This window comes from Convolutriloba macropyga, chromosome 5 (assembly GCF_964194025.1).
Source record: "Convolutriloba macropyga chromosome 5, txConMacr16.3, whole genome shotgun sequence".
NCBI lineage: Eukaryota > Metazoa > Xenacoelomorpha > Acoela > Convolutidae > Convolutriloba > Convolutriloba macropyga.
Genome location: NC_134472.1, coordinates 58,915,370 through 58,938,397, shown reverse-complemented (window position 1 = coordinate 58,938,397; position 23,028 = coordinate 58,915,370). Strand labels below are relative to the sequence as shown.

Below are 23,028 nucleotides of genomic sequence, written 5' to 3'. Positions count from 1 at the left end.
CACATATCTAACTAAATGCTTTTTATTCTCAATTGTGTTTGAATTAGGATAAACCTACTTCACATAAGATAAAAGCTGATTTCTTTCCGTTTAACTGCCTAGATATGACCCCTTTATCTGTTTTAAAACCCATTAAATAACCTGTGCTGAAGACAACCAATGCCTTAACTGTGGCCCTATTTACCCCCCGTTTGTTCGCATGCGTCTGGAATATCCGTCTTAGCTGTCACAAATTTCCTGAACCTATTTCACAAATACAAAACACAATTTCTGACCGCTTTATGACGCTGGCTCAGGGAAAATATTGTACTCGGTTGAACCAGTTTATTTATAAAGAGTGGCTGCGCCCTATATTTAGTCTGTCCTGGTACTGGAAAACCATAAGTGCAAATCTGGAACATATGGAAACAAGTGTTGTTTGTCGAGCAACTAGGTTGACGCAACATAAGGAACTTGCCTTTCGTCTGTATTTCCAGGAATAAATTGTTAAAATCTTAATATCTTGAGGAATTATCAAATCCTTTAGGCTACATTTTCGTATTCACCAGAAACCTCGGAATTTTGAATTTTGCACACCATTTTCGTTTTGTATATGATAATTTGAGTCAAATTTACAGTTACTTTCTCTTGAGGTTATAACATATAGATAAATGTTGCTAATTCAGCTAAAATTAGAGAGCAAACATACCTGAATCAATCAAATGCGTGAACTACATTTCTTATTTGCAAACCTTTCAAAGACCTCTCAAACATTTACTAACCAAGTCTCGCTTTAATTACATCAAAGCATTTAGTAATGTAGTTTCTAAGCTATTTGACCCGATTACTTACGTAGAAACACCCGAATTGAAAGTTAAATAATCAAATTTGGTAAATCTTATGGGTTTAAAATGTGTCAAAACTCTTTTAAAAAGCTTATTTTACTTTGATTTCGTGTCTGCTCTAATACTTTAATCACAATCCAATTATTTGTTCACATCTTAGAATTACTCAAACCCAGCTGAAAAATAACCGGTCAAATGCATTATTTATTTGTTTTCACGCCATTTAGTTTTATCTATTTGTGGCAATAAAACGAGAACCGGTTTATTGCGTTTAATTATACATTTGATCATCCTTGATAAAACTGGAAAAGCGCATCCACAAATTTTGCATTATAGATTATCAAATTTGAAATGGTGCGAAAAACTGGGTCTCATTTTTTTTTTGAAAAAATTGATTGATTTAAAATATCAATTAAATTATTGATTAACACTCCGGGGTCGTGAATATGATTAAAGCTGATTAAAATTTAATTGGTCTTTAAATAATCGACGTTTGTGCTGAATTATGTCCAATATGACTGTACGTTTGGCTCAGCAAGATCGTTTTAGTATGTTTGAAGATCCGGAAAATAACGAAGCCATCTTCCCATTGGTAAGTTATTCATTTTCACTAGAATTTTATCAGAATCGTATAGGATTTTTTTGTAAAGTTGCAAATTACCCCTACCTAACTTTCAGAATAAATCAGTTGTGAATAAGAAATTTTTTGCAAAACTCTTCATTACTGATTCAGAGTTTATTCATGTCATATTTTGTTCTGCTATTCTCTGAATCATACTCTGATTTTTGTCTGAATTAGACTGAAGTCACAAACAATTTGAGCCAAGCTAGGTTTTACCATTGCTTTCCAAATCGGGTCTTTAAAAATATATGCAATACCTATACATACCCATACAGTCATATGATAAACTGCAGTCCACAACTTCTTCTCTAACTCTTACTTCTGTTCAACCTTAGGAAATTTTGGGTGGCCCAGGTGAGCTTCTGAATTAGGCAATCCTGAATCATGCAAGATCTCAGCATGCTTAACTGCCAATTTAAGAATGTTTTACGATTTAATCTACGTCAAAATTAAGTTATCTACCAAGGTTGGTGACAGATGGCTACATCAATAGATCATAGCAAATGTATAGAACCTTAGCAATGAATTGCACTAAGCTTCTATCATTTCTATTATACGGTGGAAATCAGAGGTTCGGAGAACATTTATTTACGAATTTCTGGGAATTTTTTTGAATCAAACTACGATTTTGTGGCAGAATCCTCCAGATGATAGAAAAGAAACTGAAGCGTTAATCAGATAATAGTTCTCTTCCTCTCAGAAATATCACCCAGTAGTTTTTAGTACTGAAACATTGTCAAAACCAAACTCTTCTTAGACTGTTTAATTGTTCTCGCACGAAGTTTGAAGCATTATTGTAAATGTGCATGTCCACCACACAATCGGTCATAGTCACCTCTCATTTAGTGACAAAAGAAACCCTTACTCCCCTCCAGTTGGATGAGAAAGATGCATTTAATGAGAAAATTCTGCACTAATTAGGTAGAAGCATCTGTTTTCATTAGTTAGGCGAGTCAAGTAATTATTATATTTGCGTCCCCACGCATTAATTGAGTTAATCGGTTGATAGCAACGCTAGGACCTTCCTTGAAAGCATTTCTTCCGTTCCCCATACAAACTATCCTTTTCACTGTCCGTGGTGAAGTATCAGACAAGCCACCAAGAACTTCAAACGACTGCGGAAAAAAAATCACTCCGGCTTCTCGGCAGTCAGCGTCATGGGCAGATAGTTTGCGGTGGTCAGCATATGGTAACGCATAACCGGGTGTATCCGCCGCATTTGCAATGATTGTTGATTGAAGGTTTGACACCACTGTTACATCAGGCGCTGCTGGTTTTTCTTGTGTCCAGGGGGATAAAAAACGTCTGCATATCGGGATTGGTTGTTGCTGCTAAGGTTCTTTTTTTTCAAGCGAAGGTCTTTAACTTGCAGAGACACAAGAAGAGAACATTTTATCGCATAGACGGTCGTGGAGATGAATATTATCTCCTCTTCCTGCACATGTTAAAAAATGGTTCCCGTATATATTGACGACACCATTTTTACAGTAGGGATCATTTTGGGGATCATCATACATAGGGATACCCAGCCTATATTTGACGCAACTTTGGAACCTTTCCGCTTCTCGGTGCAATCCCGGAGCGGCAATAGGAGGCGTGGTTAACCAAGCATCTGCATTAGGAACAATAGGCTGCAAACAAGATCTTTTTCGCACATTTGTTGCCTGTGATAGTAGATCATTGAGTGAATTTTGATCAAATTTTTCCACAAATTATTTTCTGAATTGTCCTATCTACATCTTGCAATCCAACAAGACAATTCGCGTTAACTTCATTTTCCAGAGTGCGTTTCATCACAATAAGAGCTTCCACTGTAGGTGAAATGGACTCCACTTAACTAATAGAAGCCGCTAGATGTTGATCACTTCAGCATCTCAAATCCAATGCACTCAATTTGATGGGCAAATTTGCTTGTTTCCAATTGCTGCCCTTAACGTTCCCTTGATTAATGTTTCTTGGCAATCCCTCTATGCATTGTCAAAATGGAGTAAGACTTTAGTAACTGAGAGGCTTGGTTTAAATATTCGTGAAGAGTACAGCATTTTGGGAGTACCAATACAAATTTTAAGCATGCCATAAGCTGCATGAGGATCGTCAAATTGCTGTAAGCAATCTAGGAGAGTCTCAATTTTCTCCACCCTCTTGGATAAGACTTTTGAATGATGATTTTCCGTTCCCAATGGCGCCCAGAGTACTTCAAAACCTTCATGATCAGCGCTCTTAATGTTTTGATCTAAACTGTTCATGGTTTGGGGCGACCACAACAAGCATTTTGAGGTCTTTACGTTGAAGCCCAAGTCTTTGCCTTCACGTTCCAAAATATCTAAGCTATGCATTAGTTCGGTTTCAGATCCTGCCAAGATGCCAAGATGTTAAGAGTTCTGTAAGAGCAAGGAGACTTCCTGCTTAATCTGGTTAATAAGAGGCCTGAGAGCCAAGGAAAACAAAAGTGACCCAAGAGGATCACTCTGTCGATTCCCACTTTCACTTTTTATAGCTTGCCTGTTGTAGAACAGTGTACTGTGTTTGGCTTAGTACGAGCTAACAAAGGGATATATACATGATATTTGTTTCAGGCATTCTCATAAAACTCCCTGTGGTTTGATGGAATTGAAAGCGTCAAAACCTATCTGGAACATTCCTGCGCTTTCTCTCTTTCCAAGTTCTTCATATATTAGTTTTGTTGCGTGGATTATAGACTCCGAGCCTCCCCTTATGGCAACTCCAAGTTGATTGGGACAGAAAATGTCTAATGCTTCCTCCTTTGCAAAGAAGGAAAGAGGAAAAACTACATTGTAGTAAAAAGATTAGGATGTCAGATTGACATCGTGGAGGTTTCTGGTGCTGTCCAAAAAACAATTCTAAGCTACGCCACTTATAAATGAAACTTTCGTTCGAGATAAATTCGTCCGACCCTAGTCTGTTTATGTATTTTACTAGTCCATTCTCTGAGCATGTCAAAACATAGACCAGCCTGTCAATTTTTCGGATTAATTTGCACGCGGATTCTATTATGATCACATTTTACTTACAATTAGATTTTTTGGCACTTCGGACAACTAAAGACTAAAATTTTGTGGGATTGAAGTATTTTTGTATTATACTAGTTAGAATAAACGGCAGTCTTGTTCTCAAAAGTGACTCGAATCGCAAATGTAGCTCAAAGCACAGTGAGATTTACTTTGAAAACTGGTTTAAAAGAAGAACTAGTGCGAAGAACAAAATGCAGACAAATCTATGTGTCACTTCAATTCAAAATCACGATTTTCACTTGAGTTAGATTAATTCAGTGCGGTTTTTGAGCAATATACTGGCTTTATCATGGTTCAGTACTCTAGGCTGAAAGACTCAAGGTAGCTGTCATTTGCAAAAAATTAAATTGTGAAACTTCTATTCATCACGTTATGTTGCCAAGAATATTTATCATCGCTGAAATGCGTTGTTCGGAATTTTTCCAGAACAATTACTTTTCATACTTGAACTTTTTCTAGAAACAAGGCTCTTATATCATCTGAACTTTCGGTAACATACGTTTCCCAACTTTATTTTTCAGATTTCCTAAGACAACTGAGAAATATTACACCACTATGAATTGTCCTGCCAGAAGGTGAAAGACTTTTCAAGTATCCATAAACAATCAGAACTGGTTAACTTTAAAAAAGCGTCGCTTTCAAGCTAATTGTAATTTTATATACAACTTTTTGTCAGTCAAACCATGTTAGGGGGCAAAATGCATTATATATTTTTGACAAAAAGAAAAATTTTGTTTAAAAATTGATCTATTTCGCAACCATTAATTGATTGTTTTGTTAGACGCGCAGCATCATCTGGGCTTATCCTGATCTCGCCGTGGATCCTTACGATAAAAAGTTTTTACATTTTGCTGCGGAGCGACTTTTTTCAAAATATTCCTGCTATGTAAACGCTTTTGTAAACTTTTTTTACCTAGAAGACTTTCAAATCAGGGCTCAGTTAATGACAGGTACTATTTACATAAAACGAGGCCAAACTAGAATATATTACGGTTTCAGAGTTAAGCTCATGGTTTTTATGTCTCTGACAAATTGTTTTCGTAAAAGATTTTTTATGTACTTCTTGAATTTTGCTTTCATTTGTTATCCTTTTTGCAGCCCAATGACTTATTGTCCCCACTCAAGGATCCAGTTTTTTCATACGAGGTATATATTTTAACCTAGACATTTCTTTCAGTGATTATCTAATGCCTGTTATAACTTCGAATATATTTGTTTAAGAATATATCTGCTAATTGTTGAACTTTGCCACTATTTTTCCTCCTTTTCTCAATTTCAGGCGCAGTCTCCTTAAAAACAGGCAGAAATCAATTTCCAGTTGATTATAAATTATTATTCGTTACGGTTTCATGTTCAGCTAAAGGTCTACTTGTGTTGATACTATGCCCTTTCAATTTTTTTTTGTTTTTGAGCATAATTGTCTATTTTATGAGTTTATTTGGTTTCCTTGTTGAATTATCACATTATTGACAAGTCCAATTGAAGGAAAGCATAGTAGGGAAAATGCACAGCAATGTAACAAGGCGTATCTGAATATGTCGGTCGTTTTCGTCTCTCAATTTATGCTTTTTGGGCTCAGGCACAGTTATCTGACAAAATTTTATGAATTCTTTGTTTTTGCCTATGTGTTTCATTCGTGTTGTTGTTATACGCAATATGCCTAAAAACCATAGTTTTCAATTGCTTCCCCAGGTTTTATAACGTAACGTAAATGAGGATTTCAGTTTATATCTGTTTGTTTTAATGACTTTAAATTGGAAATAAAATTTTTTTTCAACTTTTTCCTTTATGTTTCCATTTTCGTAACCATGTAACTCAATCGCACTAGTTAGAAATCTGAATTACTTGTATTGATGCAAACCTTTATTTTCGCGTATGGTTTCACATTGTGACTGATTGCTTCGACCATTAGTTTCATAAAAAGTTTTAGAGGTTTCTATACTGTTCAATTTCTTGGTTTCTTTTTGTTGTCATGTCTCTACGTAGTCTTTTTTATAAGGAAGATTCGGTGATGTTAAATAAAGAGAAAGTGTCACTTTATTTTCCTTGCAGGTAAGGTTTTATAATCATAATGCCTTGAACAGGTCAAATTGGCTTCTTGATGTAATGCAAATTAATTCATCGCTGTTCGTTGAAATTTTAAGTCTGTTATGACTTTTGAAATTATTTGTTTTTAAATCAAATTTAGGTTATTGAGCTTCGCCGTTTTTTAAAATAATTTTTTGGTCGATCTGTAGCTCAATCCCTTTAAACACAGGTCACAACCCGTTTCCAGTGAACTATAATATTTAACCTATATAACGGTTTTAGCTTCAATCATTTGTGTCTCGACTTTTTTACTACTGTTACTACGAGAACTCATAATTTTTTTTAAATACTTGTACATTTTATAGGATATTTGTTTTCTTTTTAATATATAACAATGATCGTAGGTGCCATTGGCTTAGAAGTTTTACGCAATTGGACATTGGATAATGACTTGTCTCAATTGTTTCCTATGGAAATAAAAAAGATTATTTTAGTGTTTTCAGTGAATTTTTTTTTCAAAAATAGAGAAGTTTTTTTTGAATTTTCCTTCTCATTGCTCTTTTTTCTCAACCTGTTAACCAGTCGAATTGAGGACAGGTCCCATTTTTTTTCTAATGAAGTATAGGTTAATTTGATTCATTGAGGTTTTATCTGATGCCGGTTTGATGTTATTATGTTTTTATTTTTTATAGAAATCGAGTTTTTGTCGTAAATAATGTTTGTTGTTTGATATTTATTGTTGTCTTTTCTGGTGGTACTGTTATCAACATCGTTCATCAGCCCTCTAGGGTTGCTCTAGGGTTGCTCTAGGGTTGCATTATTTCCATTGGTTGTTTATGGAACGATAAGTTTTATATTGAAATTCTCTATCTCTTCATCATTTGGCAGCAAGTCAAGAATGTGGATGAGCGGGGTCGGAACCTTATTTGCGTACGCACATTACCGAGCCTCCTTGTTTATACTTAGATTATTTAGTTACTGTTATTATGAAGACTATATATTTTAATTTTTTACAAAAGCAGGCAACCAAATCAAATCCAATTTATTTTTGAGGTAAATTGAGAAAGGTTGGATATAAGAAGTGATTACGCACACAAAAGAATTACATTTTTTTGAAAAGTTTACAAGACTTTGAATCCCAGATTTGAATGTTATTTTGAATCCCAGATAATAACTGAAAGGTCTGATTGAAGTCCTATACATTTTATTGCTGATCATAATTGAGGGACAATGTGTTCATATAATGTTTCATTGTTAATGGTCGTATTTTGAATTTAATTAGATTTTTTTAGAAAATATTTTCATTTTTGGGGGAATTGGTCATATTTTGATTTTAATAAGATTTTTTTTAAGAAATTTTTTCATATTTTGGGGAATGGATGCAGAAAAACTATTTAATGTAAAGTGATGAATCTTTTTCTATATCTGCGTTGCAATTGATGCAAAAGGAGTGTTAAATCCAGGATTTTTCGCCGCTGGCTTCACAATTGCTTGTATGCTTGGTATGTTGCCAAGCGTTGTTCCTAATAAACGCTTCAAAGCTTTGTGTGGTAGGTTCTAATCAACATATCTAAAATCTCAATACTTATTAAGAGTGGTCAAATAAAGTGACTGTTAGTAAGTTTGTTCATTGGGGCAAAGAGATCTTCAAGTCAATAATTGGCATATAGACTGATACAGAACTACTGATTTTGACCAACAGTTGTAAATTTAATTAGCAACAACTTCACCTGCATCAGCAATCATTGAACTTATAAGCTCACCTTTTTAAATCAGCCGAGAATCTGATATTTTGTTCATTCTATCATTGATTGATCTCTCCTGTTTCTACGAATGGGATTTTATCTCAACTTGATCTCAGTGTTCTGTTGAGTATTTCCACTTGCTTGGAGCAGTAGCAATAGTCAGTATGTACATTTAGGCTCGTATAACATAATCATTAAATCCTAGTTTGAGAGATTTTAGAGGCAAAATTGGCCTAACAGGCTAATGCAGCTTTGACATTAACAATGTATGACTTTTTTCAGCAATTTCAATTTTGCGTGGGATTTATAATGGAGTTACTTCATTGCAGACCTAAAAATGAGGTACACAGTTTTGTTTGACACCATTTTAACATCTTTGAAGTCTTTACCGAGGAATCACAAAAATAGCATATTATACTCGTTAATACCATTGGCTCTATTTATTGCTCTTTAAAAGGTCAAAAAAGATTATATTCATTTGAATCACATAACAGGCCGCACTGTAAGCGGAAAAACATTAGTTCACTGTTGATTAAGTGCAAATCGATTAATTTAGAAAAAATTGTTCTGTTTACTGAAAAGTATAGCCCATGTTATAAATTATAAAACCCTGTTCCTGATTCCCGAGGAACTGAATTAGTCACACCCTAGAAAGCACGCGGCAGGAAGCGACTGCAAGACAAAAAAGCGCAAGTCATGTTTATATCAAAAAACAACAAAGTATTGGATATATTCTGTTTCGGCCCCCACCCAATGTTTTTTACGCCACAGTTACAAATTATGTTTTTATACAGCACGTTACTATGTAAAAAATAGCACGTGCGCCTGGGGTGTAAAAAATATGAGCCCACCAGGCGGGGGGGGGGGCAAAACAGAATAGATCCATATTTACAGTATTTCAGTAGTATGCTAAAAGAAGCCAAAAGGTACAGAATTTTACTAATAAGAACTCGTGAAAAAAAACCATGTCACACCCTAGCAAAGAACAACACCTTAGTCAAATATAAACCAATTTCTAGAAAACAACGAGAAGAAAAAACCAAACAACATACTGGTGGAACATAATTCAAACTAGCACTAAAAACTTCATATTGCATCATAGAACAATTAAAAAAAAGAAAAAAAACATAATGAGGCGGGAAAAAAGGACAGAAACTAAAAGTGAAACTACATAATCTGCGCAAAAAGCGTAGGGCGCAAATTGAACTCGAAAAACGGAAAAGCAAAACCTTTAGCAAAGGGCAACTGCGTTAGGGCTAAAAATTTTTTTTTTTTAAAAAAAAAATATGTTTTTTTTTTAAAAATAGAAATTTGACAAAATTCATTTTTTTTCTGAAGTCAAAGCCTCTTTATTCAAAATCTGAATCCGCAATTCGTAAAGTTTTTTCTAAAAGCTGTTTTTTATTTCCGATCCAAAGCAATTCTTGAATCCTCAATTCGTAAAAATTTTCCTGAAAACTGTTTTTGTTTCCGACCCAAACTAGTCTAATTATCGGATACTTTTCGTTAACATAATCTTTTCCAAATGGCTAAGATTTGGTCAAACTTTTGAGTTTTTTGTCGCTATGAAATTTCGAGCCAAAATGCTGGTCACATATCAAAAAGACCGAGCATTACCGCCAATTGGTGAATTCTTAATGTTGTGTTTTCACAATAGAGTTTTTCCCAACAAAGTTATATAATAGGGATGGGTATTGATGTCGGTGGAAATTCGAAAATACCGGTTGGTTTGAAAAGTTTAAAGGTTCAATTTTGCATCAGTATAACAGTTTTCTCTTGCGTTGTATTTGACAGTAATCCTGTTTGGTTTGTCTTGTACACCATAACTCATCAGTATAGTTATGTAGCAACTTGGGTAGAAAATAACTGAAAAAATTGGAAAACAAAACGCTTAGCAAAGCTCAATAGCAGAAAACCAACCACAAATCAGCTCGTAAATTGTGACCAAATTGGTGTAAAAAAGCAAAGACAACGGAGTCCAAAACAATCCAAAAACAATAGAAAGCAAAAACAATGGAAAACCATCAGTTTAACAAATATTGCATTAGGTTCCACCTCCGCAAACGCAAGGCAAATATGAAATATTTTGCATTACTCGGAAATGTTTTTCGCCCCGAAATTAGAGTTTGCAGAACAAGCTTATCTTTTTAATGCAAAATAATAAACTCCTTATGAAACTCGAATTTGTCTGTTTACTTCCAGACACAAAATCTTTTACTATGTGAGTTGTAAATGGAGTACTACGCTTGAGCTTTTGTAAACATTCGATACATTCGAAGTTTAAACTGTTTAGTTTTTTTGGACTTTCGTAGAGTTACGGCTAAAACTTGCATGCGGTAATTGGTAAAAGTTATGTTTTTTGTAATGATTTACAATTACCCGAGTTGCAGTCTCGTCGCGTGACGCAGCGAATTTGCAGCTAGAATGAAAACCATTGATGACTTTTAACACATGCTTTTCCAGCTTACGTCAGCTTTATCTAGCTGAGCTCATTTTTTGTGTGACTTAAAAATACTTCCCGGAATGACCAGAATCTGGAGCCTCTTAGTAGAAATCTTGACTCTGGAAACCATTAACTACATTTTCCAACTCAAAGTATTCTAATTATAGGATACTTTTTGACAAAATTTTCTTTTCGGGTTTGCTAAGAATTCGTGAAAATTTTGATTTTGTTGTCGCTGTCAACTTTAAAGCCAATTTGAGGATGAAATATCAAAAACGTCAAATTTTACTACCGTTTGGTTTCGATTTACTGCCGTTGACTAGACAATTATAAACTCTTTTCATATGTATATTTATTTTCTCTTCGAAATTTTAAAGCACATAAGATAAAAAGGAAAAAGAATAGCAAAACTTAAAAAACTTCAGCCTCAATTTTTCTTCGAGAAGAGCAAATTTTCTTGAAAAATTTGTTCCTCAATGGATTCAAATTCCAAAGAACTTTTCAATGGACCCCTTTTTATGTATATGCAAACAAAATCGATCGGTAAAAATTTAGTTCAATGAAGCCAGGAATGGCTGCGAATTTATAGACCTCAATTAAACTTGAGGCTTAGGTGAAATCACAACTTATTTTTGAGTTTGCGCTAAAATTGAAAACTAGGGCAGTGACAGTAAATACATAATTTATTAAGGTGATTAATTGCAGATCAGTGATATAGTTCATATAAAAAAAGTGATCAGTTTAATACTTTTGAAACTATAAATCTTCTGCCGTGGCCTTCATTTGAGTGTAAAATAAGTTTTCTTATCCCTCATGAACTTCTGATTTTAATCCATGAATTTTCGTTTGAAGTTTCTCCCCTGTCAAATAGTTAAGATGCATAGATTAAAATTCATTTAAAACCGTGACTAAAATTATACCTGAAAACGCCTAATTAGCAATGTTTTGTAAATTTGTTAAATGCGTTTCGATGTTTCATTACGCGCTACTTGACCCTCAAGCCACTTTGGTGCTGTAGGAGGGCTGTGAACAACGTTTAAAAAATTATGAAACTTACTTGCTGACTTTTGTAAGTAAATTTCATGTGGAATCCACTTACATTTTGAGCAGCAAACTTTGAAACGTAGCTTTGTAAAAAAATCACCCCTTACTTCAAATCACCTTCTTCTAGGGGAAAAATGGAAAATCTTAACTCTGGGTTGTCAATTTATTTTGGTAAGAATTATCAAATTTGTAGAATGTAGAGATTGTGTCGTGGATTTGTTCAAACTAACTTCGATGACAACAGTGACAAACAACTCCCCCAATGAAAATTACGAGAAAGTTTTTTATCGCCAAAGTCTTGTGCTGCGTCTCAATAATAAAACTGTTATTGATTTTGCTAAAACCGACTATCTCTGTCGCTAATTCTTTGGATGATTTTTCAAAAAGATAAAGTTTTGTTCAATTGCTCATTTTCTGTATCACGCACTTAATTTCAAACATTTATTGTGACTTTATTTTTCTTTTTACCAATTGTTTGTGTCACTTTATTTTCAAGGATCTTTGAATTCTTCATTCTTCCCAAATACGACTAAGTAACCGAAAACTCAATGACATTTTATAACAATTCATCTCATCAGTTCAGTTATTGAGAAGTAGAGGAATGATAGACAGAATTGATATTTTTGAAGACATTTAGTAATTATAAAATCTATGATAATTTTAGCTCACTCTGGAACAGCTGCGCCATAGTTATCAAAAACTTATCTGTCAATGCTTCTCACTAGTTGAAGGAAAACTGTGAATTAGTCATTCTGAGGGATGGTCAATGAACTGTTTTCGTCGTACTGGCAGTGGCCTGATTTTGTTTGCAGTGAGAACATTTTTATGATGACCAACTCTGAATGGAATAAAACAAAAGACAACTAAAAAATTAAAAGGAAAAATCATTTGTGCAGTCGGATGTGTTAAATAATAGCAGAGGAATATTTGTGAAAATAATCAAAATAGATGATTTCTGAAGTTTACGATGCTCATCGAATTTTTTTGCTAATTCTAGTAATATTTTCGCATCACAAAGGTTGTGGCAGTGCATTCATGACAAATATGATGTTGCTTACTTCCCAATCTTCCCACTTCCTCCCAATATTTTTTAATTTTTTCCTTTTTTCAATTTAAAATAGCTTTCAATAGAATAGAAGAGGGGGAATGTGAACTAAAATTACATTAGGTGTGAAATTTAATAAAAAAACTTCTAAAATTTGCTTACGAAAATTGTGAATTCTAATTACCCTAATTTTTAAGAAATTGCTTACATAAGAGCTTTTAATATCAAAAGCATTGACATCAATTACAGTAAGCATGAACTTCAATTAATTTAAGTGTGGATGTTAATTAAAATCCCGGCGAATCTAATTGCCTTAAATCTTTATAAGTACTTACACTGAGAGCGTGAAACCTATTTGCAACATTTTTTTTGTTTTCAAAGTTTCTTTGTTGTGAACTCTGCTTAAGGTTTCTCGCTTATATGTTTCACAATACAACGAAACAATTTGAGGTAAGCGTTGTTCACAAGTGGCAATTAAATGGAAATGTATAAAGGTTGTTTGTGAATTCCACTTATTAATGAGTGCGAAATTTCTCGCAACATTTAGGGTCGTATAAAGCGTTTTGTTCTTGCTCCATTTGGTGTCTGCATGTCTCTTTTAACTGTCCTGCTGCTATCATATAATCATATTGCTGTTTGGACTCACAGATTAACATATGAGATATATATTATGGAGGGCGCAAGCAACCTTAAAGGAACTTCAGAAACGTTTTCAATATTGAAGATTTTACAAGTAATTGCGAAGAAGGGAAACAAAAGTAGTAGCCGTTAATAATAAGATATCGTGCTTAGACTACCAAGTTGTTAAACCACCATAGTGTTGTATATCTTATAGTTTCTATTCTATATGGTATGATTCATGCTCTTGAGAACATCGAGTAAATTTTGTAGAATCTTTTTCCAAACCATTTTTTTGCATTTTTTATAAAAATTAATTTTCGAGAGTTCACTCGATAATTAGTTATATTGCAAAATTTCCTTTCTTTCAAATAATATTTGTGACGCTTTCAGCTAAAATAATTTCAATAAGTCGTAAACTTAAATAGTTAGATATGCATCGCTATACTGTTCAAAAGATCGTTTTTCCTTAAACTTTTTCGTCACCTTTGGGCCAAATTACAGCTCTGAAAATATTTTGTTACATAAGCATGTATTCTTTTTATTCATTTAATATCAAATATTGTTCATATTATTTTTGCAAGCTGTTTTGGTATTTATTTGCTTTCATAATATTATGGAAATTGAAACGAGAGTTATTTATAGCCTTTTCTCTCACAGAATTCCACATAAATCTGAGGTGTTACAAACACAGACTATGTTAAACTAGCACAGTTTATATCAAACAAAACGCTAATGTCGGGCTAATTTGTGTTGACAATCCTGTTCAGCCAGCCAGCCTACTTTGTCCAGAAAATTTGCCCGGAATCTTGTCTTTGTCTGGGTGAATGCGTGCTACACCGGATAAACTAAACACACTTTAAACACGTATGGTCAATATCGAAACCATACTTCGTTTCACTTGTACCATAAATTGAAATCTGTAAGTAAGCTCACTCCAGTTCCAAATTTCACTGGCATGTCTTTGTTTTCTACGTTCTGTTACAAATAAATATTTCATTCATAATCTGGAGCGCTATTTGAGAGCTCTATTTTCTCAGCGCGTTGCAAACAGAACAGAATTTTTTCAAGAACACTCAAGCTTTGAGATTTGAAGCAGGCTTTCAACCTGTAATTTCCCACATTTTATTCCCGTTTTATCGAATTTTGCTGCAAAATTAGCTACGAATTTCGCAACAGTTTTCCCTAAAAGTTGCAATAAAAGCATTACAAATCGCAGCTTTTCATATAGAGACACTAAAAGCCGATAAATTTGTTTCAGGCGCTATAATTCAAAAAAGAATCACTCGGAAAACATTTTTGTATTCATAAAATATTTTTGACTTCAATTGATTTTTTAATTTTAAGTTGACTTCATAGCTAAAAGTATTATTCTGTGAGTCTTTTGAATTTTGTTGTCTGCTGTTCAATTTATTCTTAACTAAAAATCACCGAACGCTACCCTTTTAAGGTAAGTACCCTCTTTGAAAGCCGTTTGATCAAATTTCTCAAGACAATAAATGTTTTCTCGCTTTGTTTTACTCTTTCGGTTGTGAATAAAATAAGCTTTTATTTGTTTTATGAATAATAAAAAGGTACAAACATGTGTTTCAAAATCTCAAATGTCCTCATTTTAATTTTGTTTTATTGTAAGCCATAGGCGTGCAACGACTTTTAGGCGCTTTTGTGCCTTGCAAAGTTAATGAAACTAAGGAATAATACAAACCTATATATTAAACAAGTCATATCTAAATCCTTAACCTCACGATCTTCAGCTTTTAATCAGTTGTGTAAACATTTTATTTACATGATTCTTTTTGAAGTCGTGCGTACTTTATTTGTCAAACTTTTTGTTCAAGTTTATCAAGATGGAGCTTTGCAACTCAGAACAGGTGAGTCAAATGAGCGATGATTTTGAGGTTCAAATAGAATGCATTTAAGTCTAAGGACTTCTAGTTGAAGAAAAACGGAGCCATCATTGGTGTTATGGGTCATTTATTAATAGCCGCACAGCGATAGCTGGGGCTATTATTGGCCTTCTCTTGGTTTTTTTTATTATTACGACTCGAAGAGGAGTATTGGTTTTCTCTCGATTTTTTTTACCGGAAGTACTATTCGTTCAGACGCTGTTTTGACCTAAAAGCGAAAGTGAGAAAAGCTGTCTTGGTGAACAGATTTTCGCGAAGCGAGAGAAGTTTTTTGATCATGCGCTGCGTTTAGTGAATGACTTTTTGACTTTGAAAATTAGTTTTTGACTGAATTGCACATATAGATGACCGTGTTTAGCCGTTTTTTCGTCTAAGTGGCCCAATTTTTTGCTTTTAATTTGATTTGTTGTAGAAATAAATTTATTTGATACTATATTGAAATGTCAACCTCGGAAATTGATACCACAGTGTTTTGCAGAGCCTGAAAATGCGTTTCAAATTGAATATTGGCACATACTTCTTGATTTTTTAAACTAGTTTTTGGCTTTTTTTAATATTAATTTCTTCATTTTTGGATCTATTAGCCGTCTTTTTTGTCAAAAATCAGTTAACATGGCAAATTCTCTTTGTTAGTGAAGTTCTGACGCTTCGAGTTGCTTCCGGAATTCTTACGGCTATGTTTTTTTATTTCGTCGTCATGATTTTTGTAACGACTGTATGACGTCACAGCCAATTTTTGTTCATTTGTTCATACAATTTCAATTGAATGGCATGTGTGACGTCATTTTTCGCTTTTAGTGGAGTGAGTTTTTTTTGTTCATGTGCGTGATTAAATTTTTGGTCACACTTGACTTACCTCACTCTCCAAAATGACTTCGTCAATTTGAAATTGACTTTTTTTACTTTAGTTCAAAGAGATAAGGTCAAATGGGTGTGTGTCACTTTAAATGAAGGTTATTTGAGATCAGCTAATAGAGGCAGCAATAACTTATACAGATTTTTACTCAAAATATAGCAGATCAGCCTTCAATGAAAAGACGAATTATTTTGGTCTGTCTTTTTTTACTGTTTTTTAGACTGCCGATCTACGAATCTTTTGCGGCTATTTTCTGGCAATCTGCCAGCTATGTTTGATGGTTTTGTATTCAATGCTAATGAAATCGACTGTAGAAATGCCATTTTCTGCTGAGATTATTGCACTCGCTGACAAGGAGAGAGCTGTCAAGATTTCCAAAAGTTTTCGACGCTAATTTTTACCACAAACTATCAGCAAATAATTTTTGGTTAAATTTGAAAATCAGGGTGTCTTGTATTTTTTCGTCCTAAGATATTTTAGAGCTTCTTTTAAAGATAACAGAACTAAGAATCGATTATTTGATAATTAGATTTTTGTAAAAAATGACATTATGAGCGTCTACCGGTGCCAAATTTATGTAGCATTACTCACTTCTGTAACCAGATTTCACTTTTATTATCTTAATAAATAATGCATGTGACACCAATTTTGCGGATGAAAAAGTGGTGCCCTATGAGGAATTTTCAGTCAGAGTTTTCCACCTTCAAACTGGAAGTTGAAATATGGAATCGACTTTTGTAACATACTTCAAAAGACTGTGGGAAGTGCTAGCCACTTTGTTACTAGGTTTTTTTGGCAACAATTGACGCTTGTAATGGAAATTTCACTTTGTTTTTTTTCCGCATATGAAATATGATTTTAGAGACATCAGGTGTAAATTGCTGGTTTGTTATCACTGCTGAAGCTATAGATTAGTGAATTTTAAAGACTTTTTAAACATTCAAAAATGTATCAATTTCTCTATCATTATAGCTAATCGATAAAAAAAACTTATCAGCTTCGTAACAAGCAAATGCCAACATTACAGTCTATTTGCCAACAGTTCAGGAGCACTAATTTGTCCAAAAATGCACTTGGTTGTACAAAAGATCACAAGCTATGTTTATAAATGTGTTCCTAATTATTCGTGTGAACTACACTTTTGGGGACGACGAGGGGATTAAGGATTGCCGGAAAACGTAGGTGTAACTCACATGAGCAAAATGTGAAACAAAATTACATATGTTTGCAGGAAAAACTAGAGCCAAAAATTTTAACTCTATGAAATAATGGTATGCGAATGAAAGACTGTTCTGCATAAAAGGTTGAAATAATTTTTATAGCGATTTAAAGCCACTGCTAAAACTGATTACCTCATTTGAATGCAAATCTAAATCAATCAATATCTCTCGTCAAGTGTGACTTTTTTGTAGATATTGTACTGCAAACACTTATCACTTGTTATTTTTTAAGACAACTGAAGCTCTCTGGAAGACTTTCAATTTTTAATCATTTTTGCATTTATGGGTTCTTTTTTTTCTTTTTTAAGAAATTGTTTTTCAACGTTTCATTAAAAATTGCTCAGAAATTAAAACTCGTAAGAACATTTTATAAGCTGTTTTTCACGACACGAAAATGTTCAGTTGAATTGCAACTTTAAAATCGAATCATATGAGGCCGATCAATTTGATTTCTTTTTGAGAAATTGAGAGAATGTTCTATTCTAAACTTACCTCAATTAAACTATGGAAAATAAATGAAACATTGAGTGAGGAAATTAGTACTATACTAACTTCACTTTTTTTATTTTTTTGAGTGCCAGGTACATTTTTTTCAGTGGAGCCGAGAATGTATCTTTATTTTTTAGCGTAAAATATTTGATATTAAATCATTACGTTGTTCGCAATTTATATTTTTATAAAGATGCCATACCACTTTTTTACCCCAAACCCTAAATTAGACTCCAAATTGTTTCATATTTGTACATATCGGTGCCAGCGGACCGACATCATTTTTATCAAAATTGCGGTAAAGTGGCCAAGTGTAACCACATTCAGTTTTTTCACCGTTCTAAAATATAAGTTAGACAATGTATAGAACTCGGCCGAAAGAAGCCGTTAATCGTTATTTCTTTTCTCAAACGAAGTTTGAAGCTATTATTGAAGTGTGGTTTTTACGCAAAATTTTTGCTTAACCGTTTTTCGCATGAACAACACATTATTTGCCCACACATATTATAACACATATTATAATCCACAAAAGTTATTTGCTATACTCGATTAAAAATAAAATTTGTCAATCACCTTGTTATGGACGTTAAAAGGCATTGTGTAACATCTGTTCATACCAATGATTTTAAGAATTATCCGACTTTCTAAAAATCAAAATAAATAAAATTAAGATTGAACAGTTGCGTTTGAATGACGAATGAATTGCGTAAGCTTTGTTTTTTTCCTGTGGTCAACTTATAGAACCGTGGACGAAGGGATGATGCCTGATGTTGTAGAGAAGTTTCACTTCTACATTTTAAGGTACGGTGACGTTCCGGAGATTTCCAACTTGTACTTCAGACTAATTGTAACCGAGAGAAAACAACAAACAAACAAGCGAACAAACAAACAACAAACATGAATGGAATAAAATATTTACAAAACTCTGTCAGCCTCTCAAGACATCACCAAATTGCTGTTTTTTCAGACAGTTGAATACCATTTTCCTATTCCAAGACTTTCCACAGTTCCTCTATTTTCCTTTATAGGTGAATATGGACAGGAAGCGAGACTTGAGATTTTTAATGAAGATCATCAAATTTCAAGTTGAATTTCCTGTACCAAATTTAGTGCTATCGGTTCATAACCATGTTTTAATGTACAAGAATTTGCTTAAAAATACTTTTTGAAAATTTTTTTACAACACCTAATATTGACACCCAGGATGAATAGATATTGATTAGTCAGGTGCATTCCCTGTCAGTTTCCTTCCCGCAAAGTCACATCAACAAACAAACAATGCGCAGACATTTTATCCACTGCAATCGATTTTCATCACAACATGTATCCAGCCAGACAGCTTTTCCTCCTTATCCAGATAAACTAATCAAGCCGTACTTGATAGATTTTTCCAACTTCTCCTAAGACGTCGCCTCAGGTATTGTAAAGTGGTGCTTTTTATTATCATTTGTTTGTTTTTTAATAGTTTTTCACGCCCTAGCGTGCTTTATTTAAAGTTACCATGCATTTAAAGTTAACCCCAACCAACCCCCCCCCCCCATGGCCGTTTTGGTGAGTGACGCTTTTCTATCTCTTTTTGAAAACATCCCTGTTGTTTACCTAGGAGGAGGCATGCTGTTGATTTTTAATCCAATTGCCCCCTGGCCCTTTGTTTCCTTACAAAAAGCGTCTAACTTTGATAACCACCTATTTTCCCTATTCCTTTCATTTTCAAACACGCTCACACACACATACACACTCGCACACAGCCGGGGTTCAGATTGAATCAACGACCATGAAAAATTTTTCAGTCACTTTCAGCATACTTAATATTTATTGGTTCTCTTTTTCAAGTTAGCGCTCCTTTCACGTATCAATTTTGAATTCATTCCATTTCATGCCCAGGACGCATACAATTTTTGGACCCTATTTCTGCGGTGCAATTTTTTGGTTTTTCGTCTCTACATATCTTCAGTTTGCGATTGTTTTTGGAACCTTTTAGGAAAAAAAGGGTGTATTTGGGAAAGAATAGCGCGGAAATGATTTATGGTTTTTTCATGAATATGTTGCTTTGAGTTTAGAGCGTGAAGCTTAAATTATGGTTCCAGTCTTTTCTGTGAAAGGAAAATATAAATAATTGTTGTGTTTGTTCATACTTTTCCAGTTATAAAGGGGAGTATGTGTGGTGTTGTTTTGTCCTCTTCGAAGGAGCTACCAAGGGTCTTTTTGATCTATCTTTATATATTCCCAGACATTAATATTCCCCTGGTACCGATTGGTGGGGTATAATTTGAAAGACGCATCATATATTTCCAATTTTCAACTGAGGAGAAGCCTAAATATGTCCGCGTGGCTAAATTAACGCACGTATACTAAATCAGCTTAAAATATTGATGGTAATAATATTTTCTTAAAAAAATAACGAATCAAGTAATTATAAAGAGTATAAAGTCGGAAAATGCATGCCAATAATTTACTCACACCCCAAAAGTTTTCGCCGTATTTTCCCCTCTAAAAGCGACCGTTGTTTGACATCGCTCAGTTTTTTACCTTTCTATTTTCTGTTGCCCCTACTTGTTTTTATTTTTTGAGATTAAACTCTAATGCGCCCCCAAAATAAAGAGGCTACTTTCATAGAAGTGAGGTCAGTCAATTAACATTTATATTTCATTATAAGTATTTATCAATTTTATTATTCCTACTGCAGTTTCTCGAAGTATATGGTGATAGTCATTTTAATTTGAACCAACATTCCGTTTATTCCAGTTATCTGAGCCGCAAAACCCAAAAATAGACGAACAAAATTTGAACTCCGAGCCAAAAAGTTACGAAAACGACCAAAATTTGCCAAAATCTTTGCCGGAAGAGGAAGACAGCAAACAAACAAACAGTGCTAGTGATAAAGATGTAACAGATGCTCATAAAATCAGTTTCGGCAATGTCTCGTATTCCACAACTTCAATCGACGGTGACTCGAGTTACGAACCCGCGAGTTTTAACGAAGACAGCTTTAAAAGCCCTGAAAATGACGACGTAGAACCACAAAGTGGCAAACCAAACGGGAAGCATATAGAAAAAGCACGAAAAATTATAAACAAGTGGAGCGATAGACAGCGACAACCTCGAAGACACATGACGAAGTTAGACGACGGTCACCGCGAACCCCTGCCTTCTTTTATCAAGGTCAAAAGGCCCAGTGCTAATGTCAAGATGTTTTGCACGTTGTGGGCACTGTTGATGTCGCTACTGGGCTTCACGGCTAAGCTATATGGGTACATGAAGCTAGATGCGAGTAAGAAGAACAAAAGTTACTCGGTAAGTAACTATTTTAACTTAGATTCATAATCAAAAACCTGGTTAAAGTATAATAAACTTTTGATCAGAGTTAAAGCGTTTTAATTCTTATGATCATATCAGTATTATCAAGTTTTAATGTGCCAGTTCGAAAAAAAAAATTAATAACGAAAATGGTCTTATGCATTAGAATATCATGTTTCTGAGCTATGCAATCTGAAACCTGATTCAACGATTATTGAAAGATTCGGAGATGAAATGGTGTTGATAATAACTTTATTCTTTGTTTTTTTTTCGCCAAATATTTTTCCAGAGATGTCACGCGCAATTTTTCTCAAAAATACACAAGCGTTAGGTTTTTATATGTTCGAATTGTCAACTTCGTTACGTTTGTCCACTTTCTCGCTATATTCTGATTTTTTTATTGTACATTTAATGATTCTTCTGGGGGTCAGGGTTTTTTTTAAAAATACATTTTTCCGATTTTTTTCAAACCAAAATAGCGAAAAAGAAAAAATAGTTGAAAAAAGCTGAGTTTGAGCTACTAACAAAAAGTTGAGCATGGTTCAGAATTGAGCGCAAATGAGTGAAATTTGGGGGCTTTGTAGGACAACCATTGTAAAAAGCGTGCGACCTTGATTTGAAAAGACAGAGAGGGTGCAGTGCACAATGGGAAAAGATCCACAATCGGTTATAATTGTTTGTTTTAGTTGTACACGTCCTTCATCCAGTTGTTTGGAATCGGCAGTTTGTTCACTCTCTTCTTCCTGCAGTGGAGACAGAAGAAACTCAGCAACAACCACTTCGTCTACGACCCACACAATGGCAGTTTCTACCTCAAAGCAGGACTATTAGGTAAAGTAACCTACACAGACTTATTACTAGATAACTGAAGGCGAGTTTTAATGACCACTAAGCAACATGCAGTGTCTCTGCATGACCATCATTCATTAGAAAAGAGTTTTCACAGATTATTGCTTGGAATTGGCATTACTCGTTAGTCCAGACCTCTAAAGTCCAGTCGATTTTTAGCTTTTTGGCTGTGGATTTCGATAACAAAGATGGTAACTTTACCTGCAAGTAGAGTCCGCATTAGGCAAAACTGAGCAAAAATTCTCGAAACAGGGCCATTTTAGGAATCTATAGTAGCCATTAATGGGCACTACTCTAGAGCTGCTTCTTGTTTTCTAACAGTAGAATAGACTCATTTTTTATTCGCTCCTTTGATTTTTTATGTAATTGTTTCAACCTCTCTTTTTTGCTCCGTTAAGTCCCAAACAACAGAAGCGATCTGGATTACTTTTGATTACCTGTTATATTGATTTTAATAGTGAAGCGTTTGCTTGATTTGAAATAAACATTTTTGAAGCTCTTTTCATTGATAAAGTTTGAATTGGTTTGTTAAAATTTTTTGTCCGATGTTGATTTTTAGAAAATAAATTAGTTTAGATGAAAATCTGATAAATTTAGAGCCTATTTTTATCTGCTTCTTGAATTTATATTCAGTTCGTACTTTTTGATAGTTTTAGCAAAATGTTATATATTTTAATTCTGAATATTAAAAGTTTCTTTTGACGTTAAGTTCTCAGAATTTTTATTGTACGTATTCTTCTGATTTTGATTGCTCGAGGAAATCTAAAACAAGGATTTTTTTTCAATGGTCGTTGCGAATATAGAATGTTTAAATTTTTTTGAAGTCAACGCTGATTTATCAATTTAATACTCATTGTTCATGATTTTTCTCCGCTCATTTGTTCCCTTCATACCTTTATGAAAAAACGGTTATTGGATGGGTTGGAAAACTTCCTGTGCGAAGCGCAGCGGATGCTTATCCTCCTCGTTACAGTTTATTTTTAAGGATATACAATGTAGTATTAAGAGA

The 23,028-nt window shown here is 33.9% G+C and overlaps 1 protein-coding gene across 6 annotated transcripts in view; it reads left to right on the top strand.

Annotated features, from left to right (window-relative positions):
- The window catches only part of LOC142339501 (proton channel OtopLc-like), a 117,891-nt gene that overhangs the window by 13,737 nt on the left and 81,126 nt on the right, over nt 1–23,028 (top strand). For 4 of the 6 annotated variants that reach the window (XM_075389577.1, XM_075389578.1, XM_075389576.1 and 1 more), the window contains exons 2-3: nt 20,619–21,167; nt 21,857–22,001. In XM_075389577.1, coding sequence (XP_075245692.1) covers nt 20,619–21,167; nt 21,857–22,001 — 694 coding nt within the window. Of the gene's footprint in view, nt 1–414; nt 1,417–15,136; nt 15,273–20,618; nt 21,168–21,856; nt 22,002–23,028 lie in introns of those variants that run through there. The other 2 variants (XM_075389574.1, XM_075389575.1) reach the window with 2 other exon arrangements.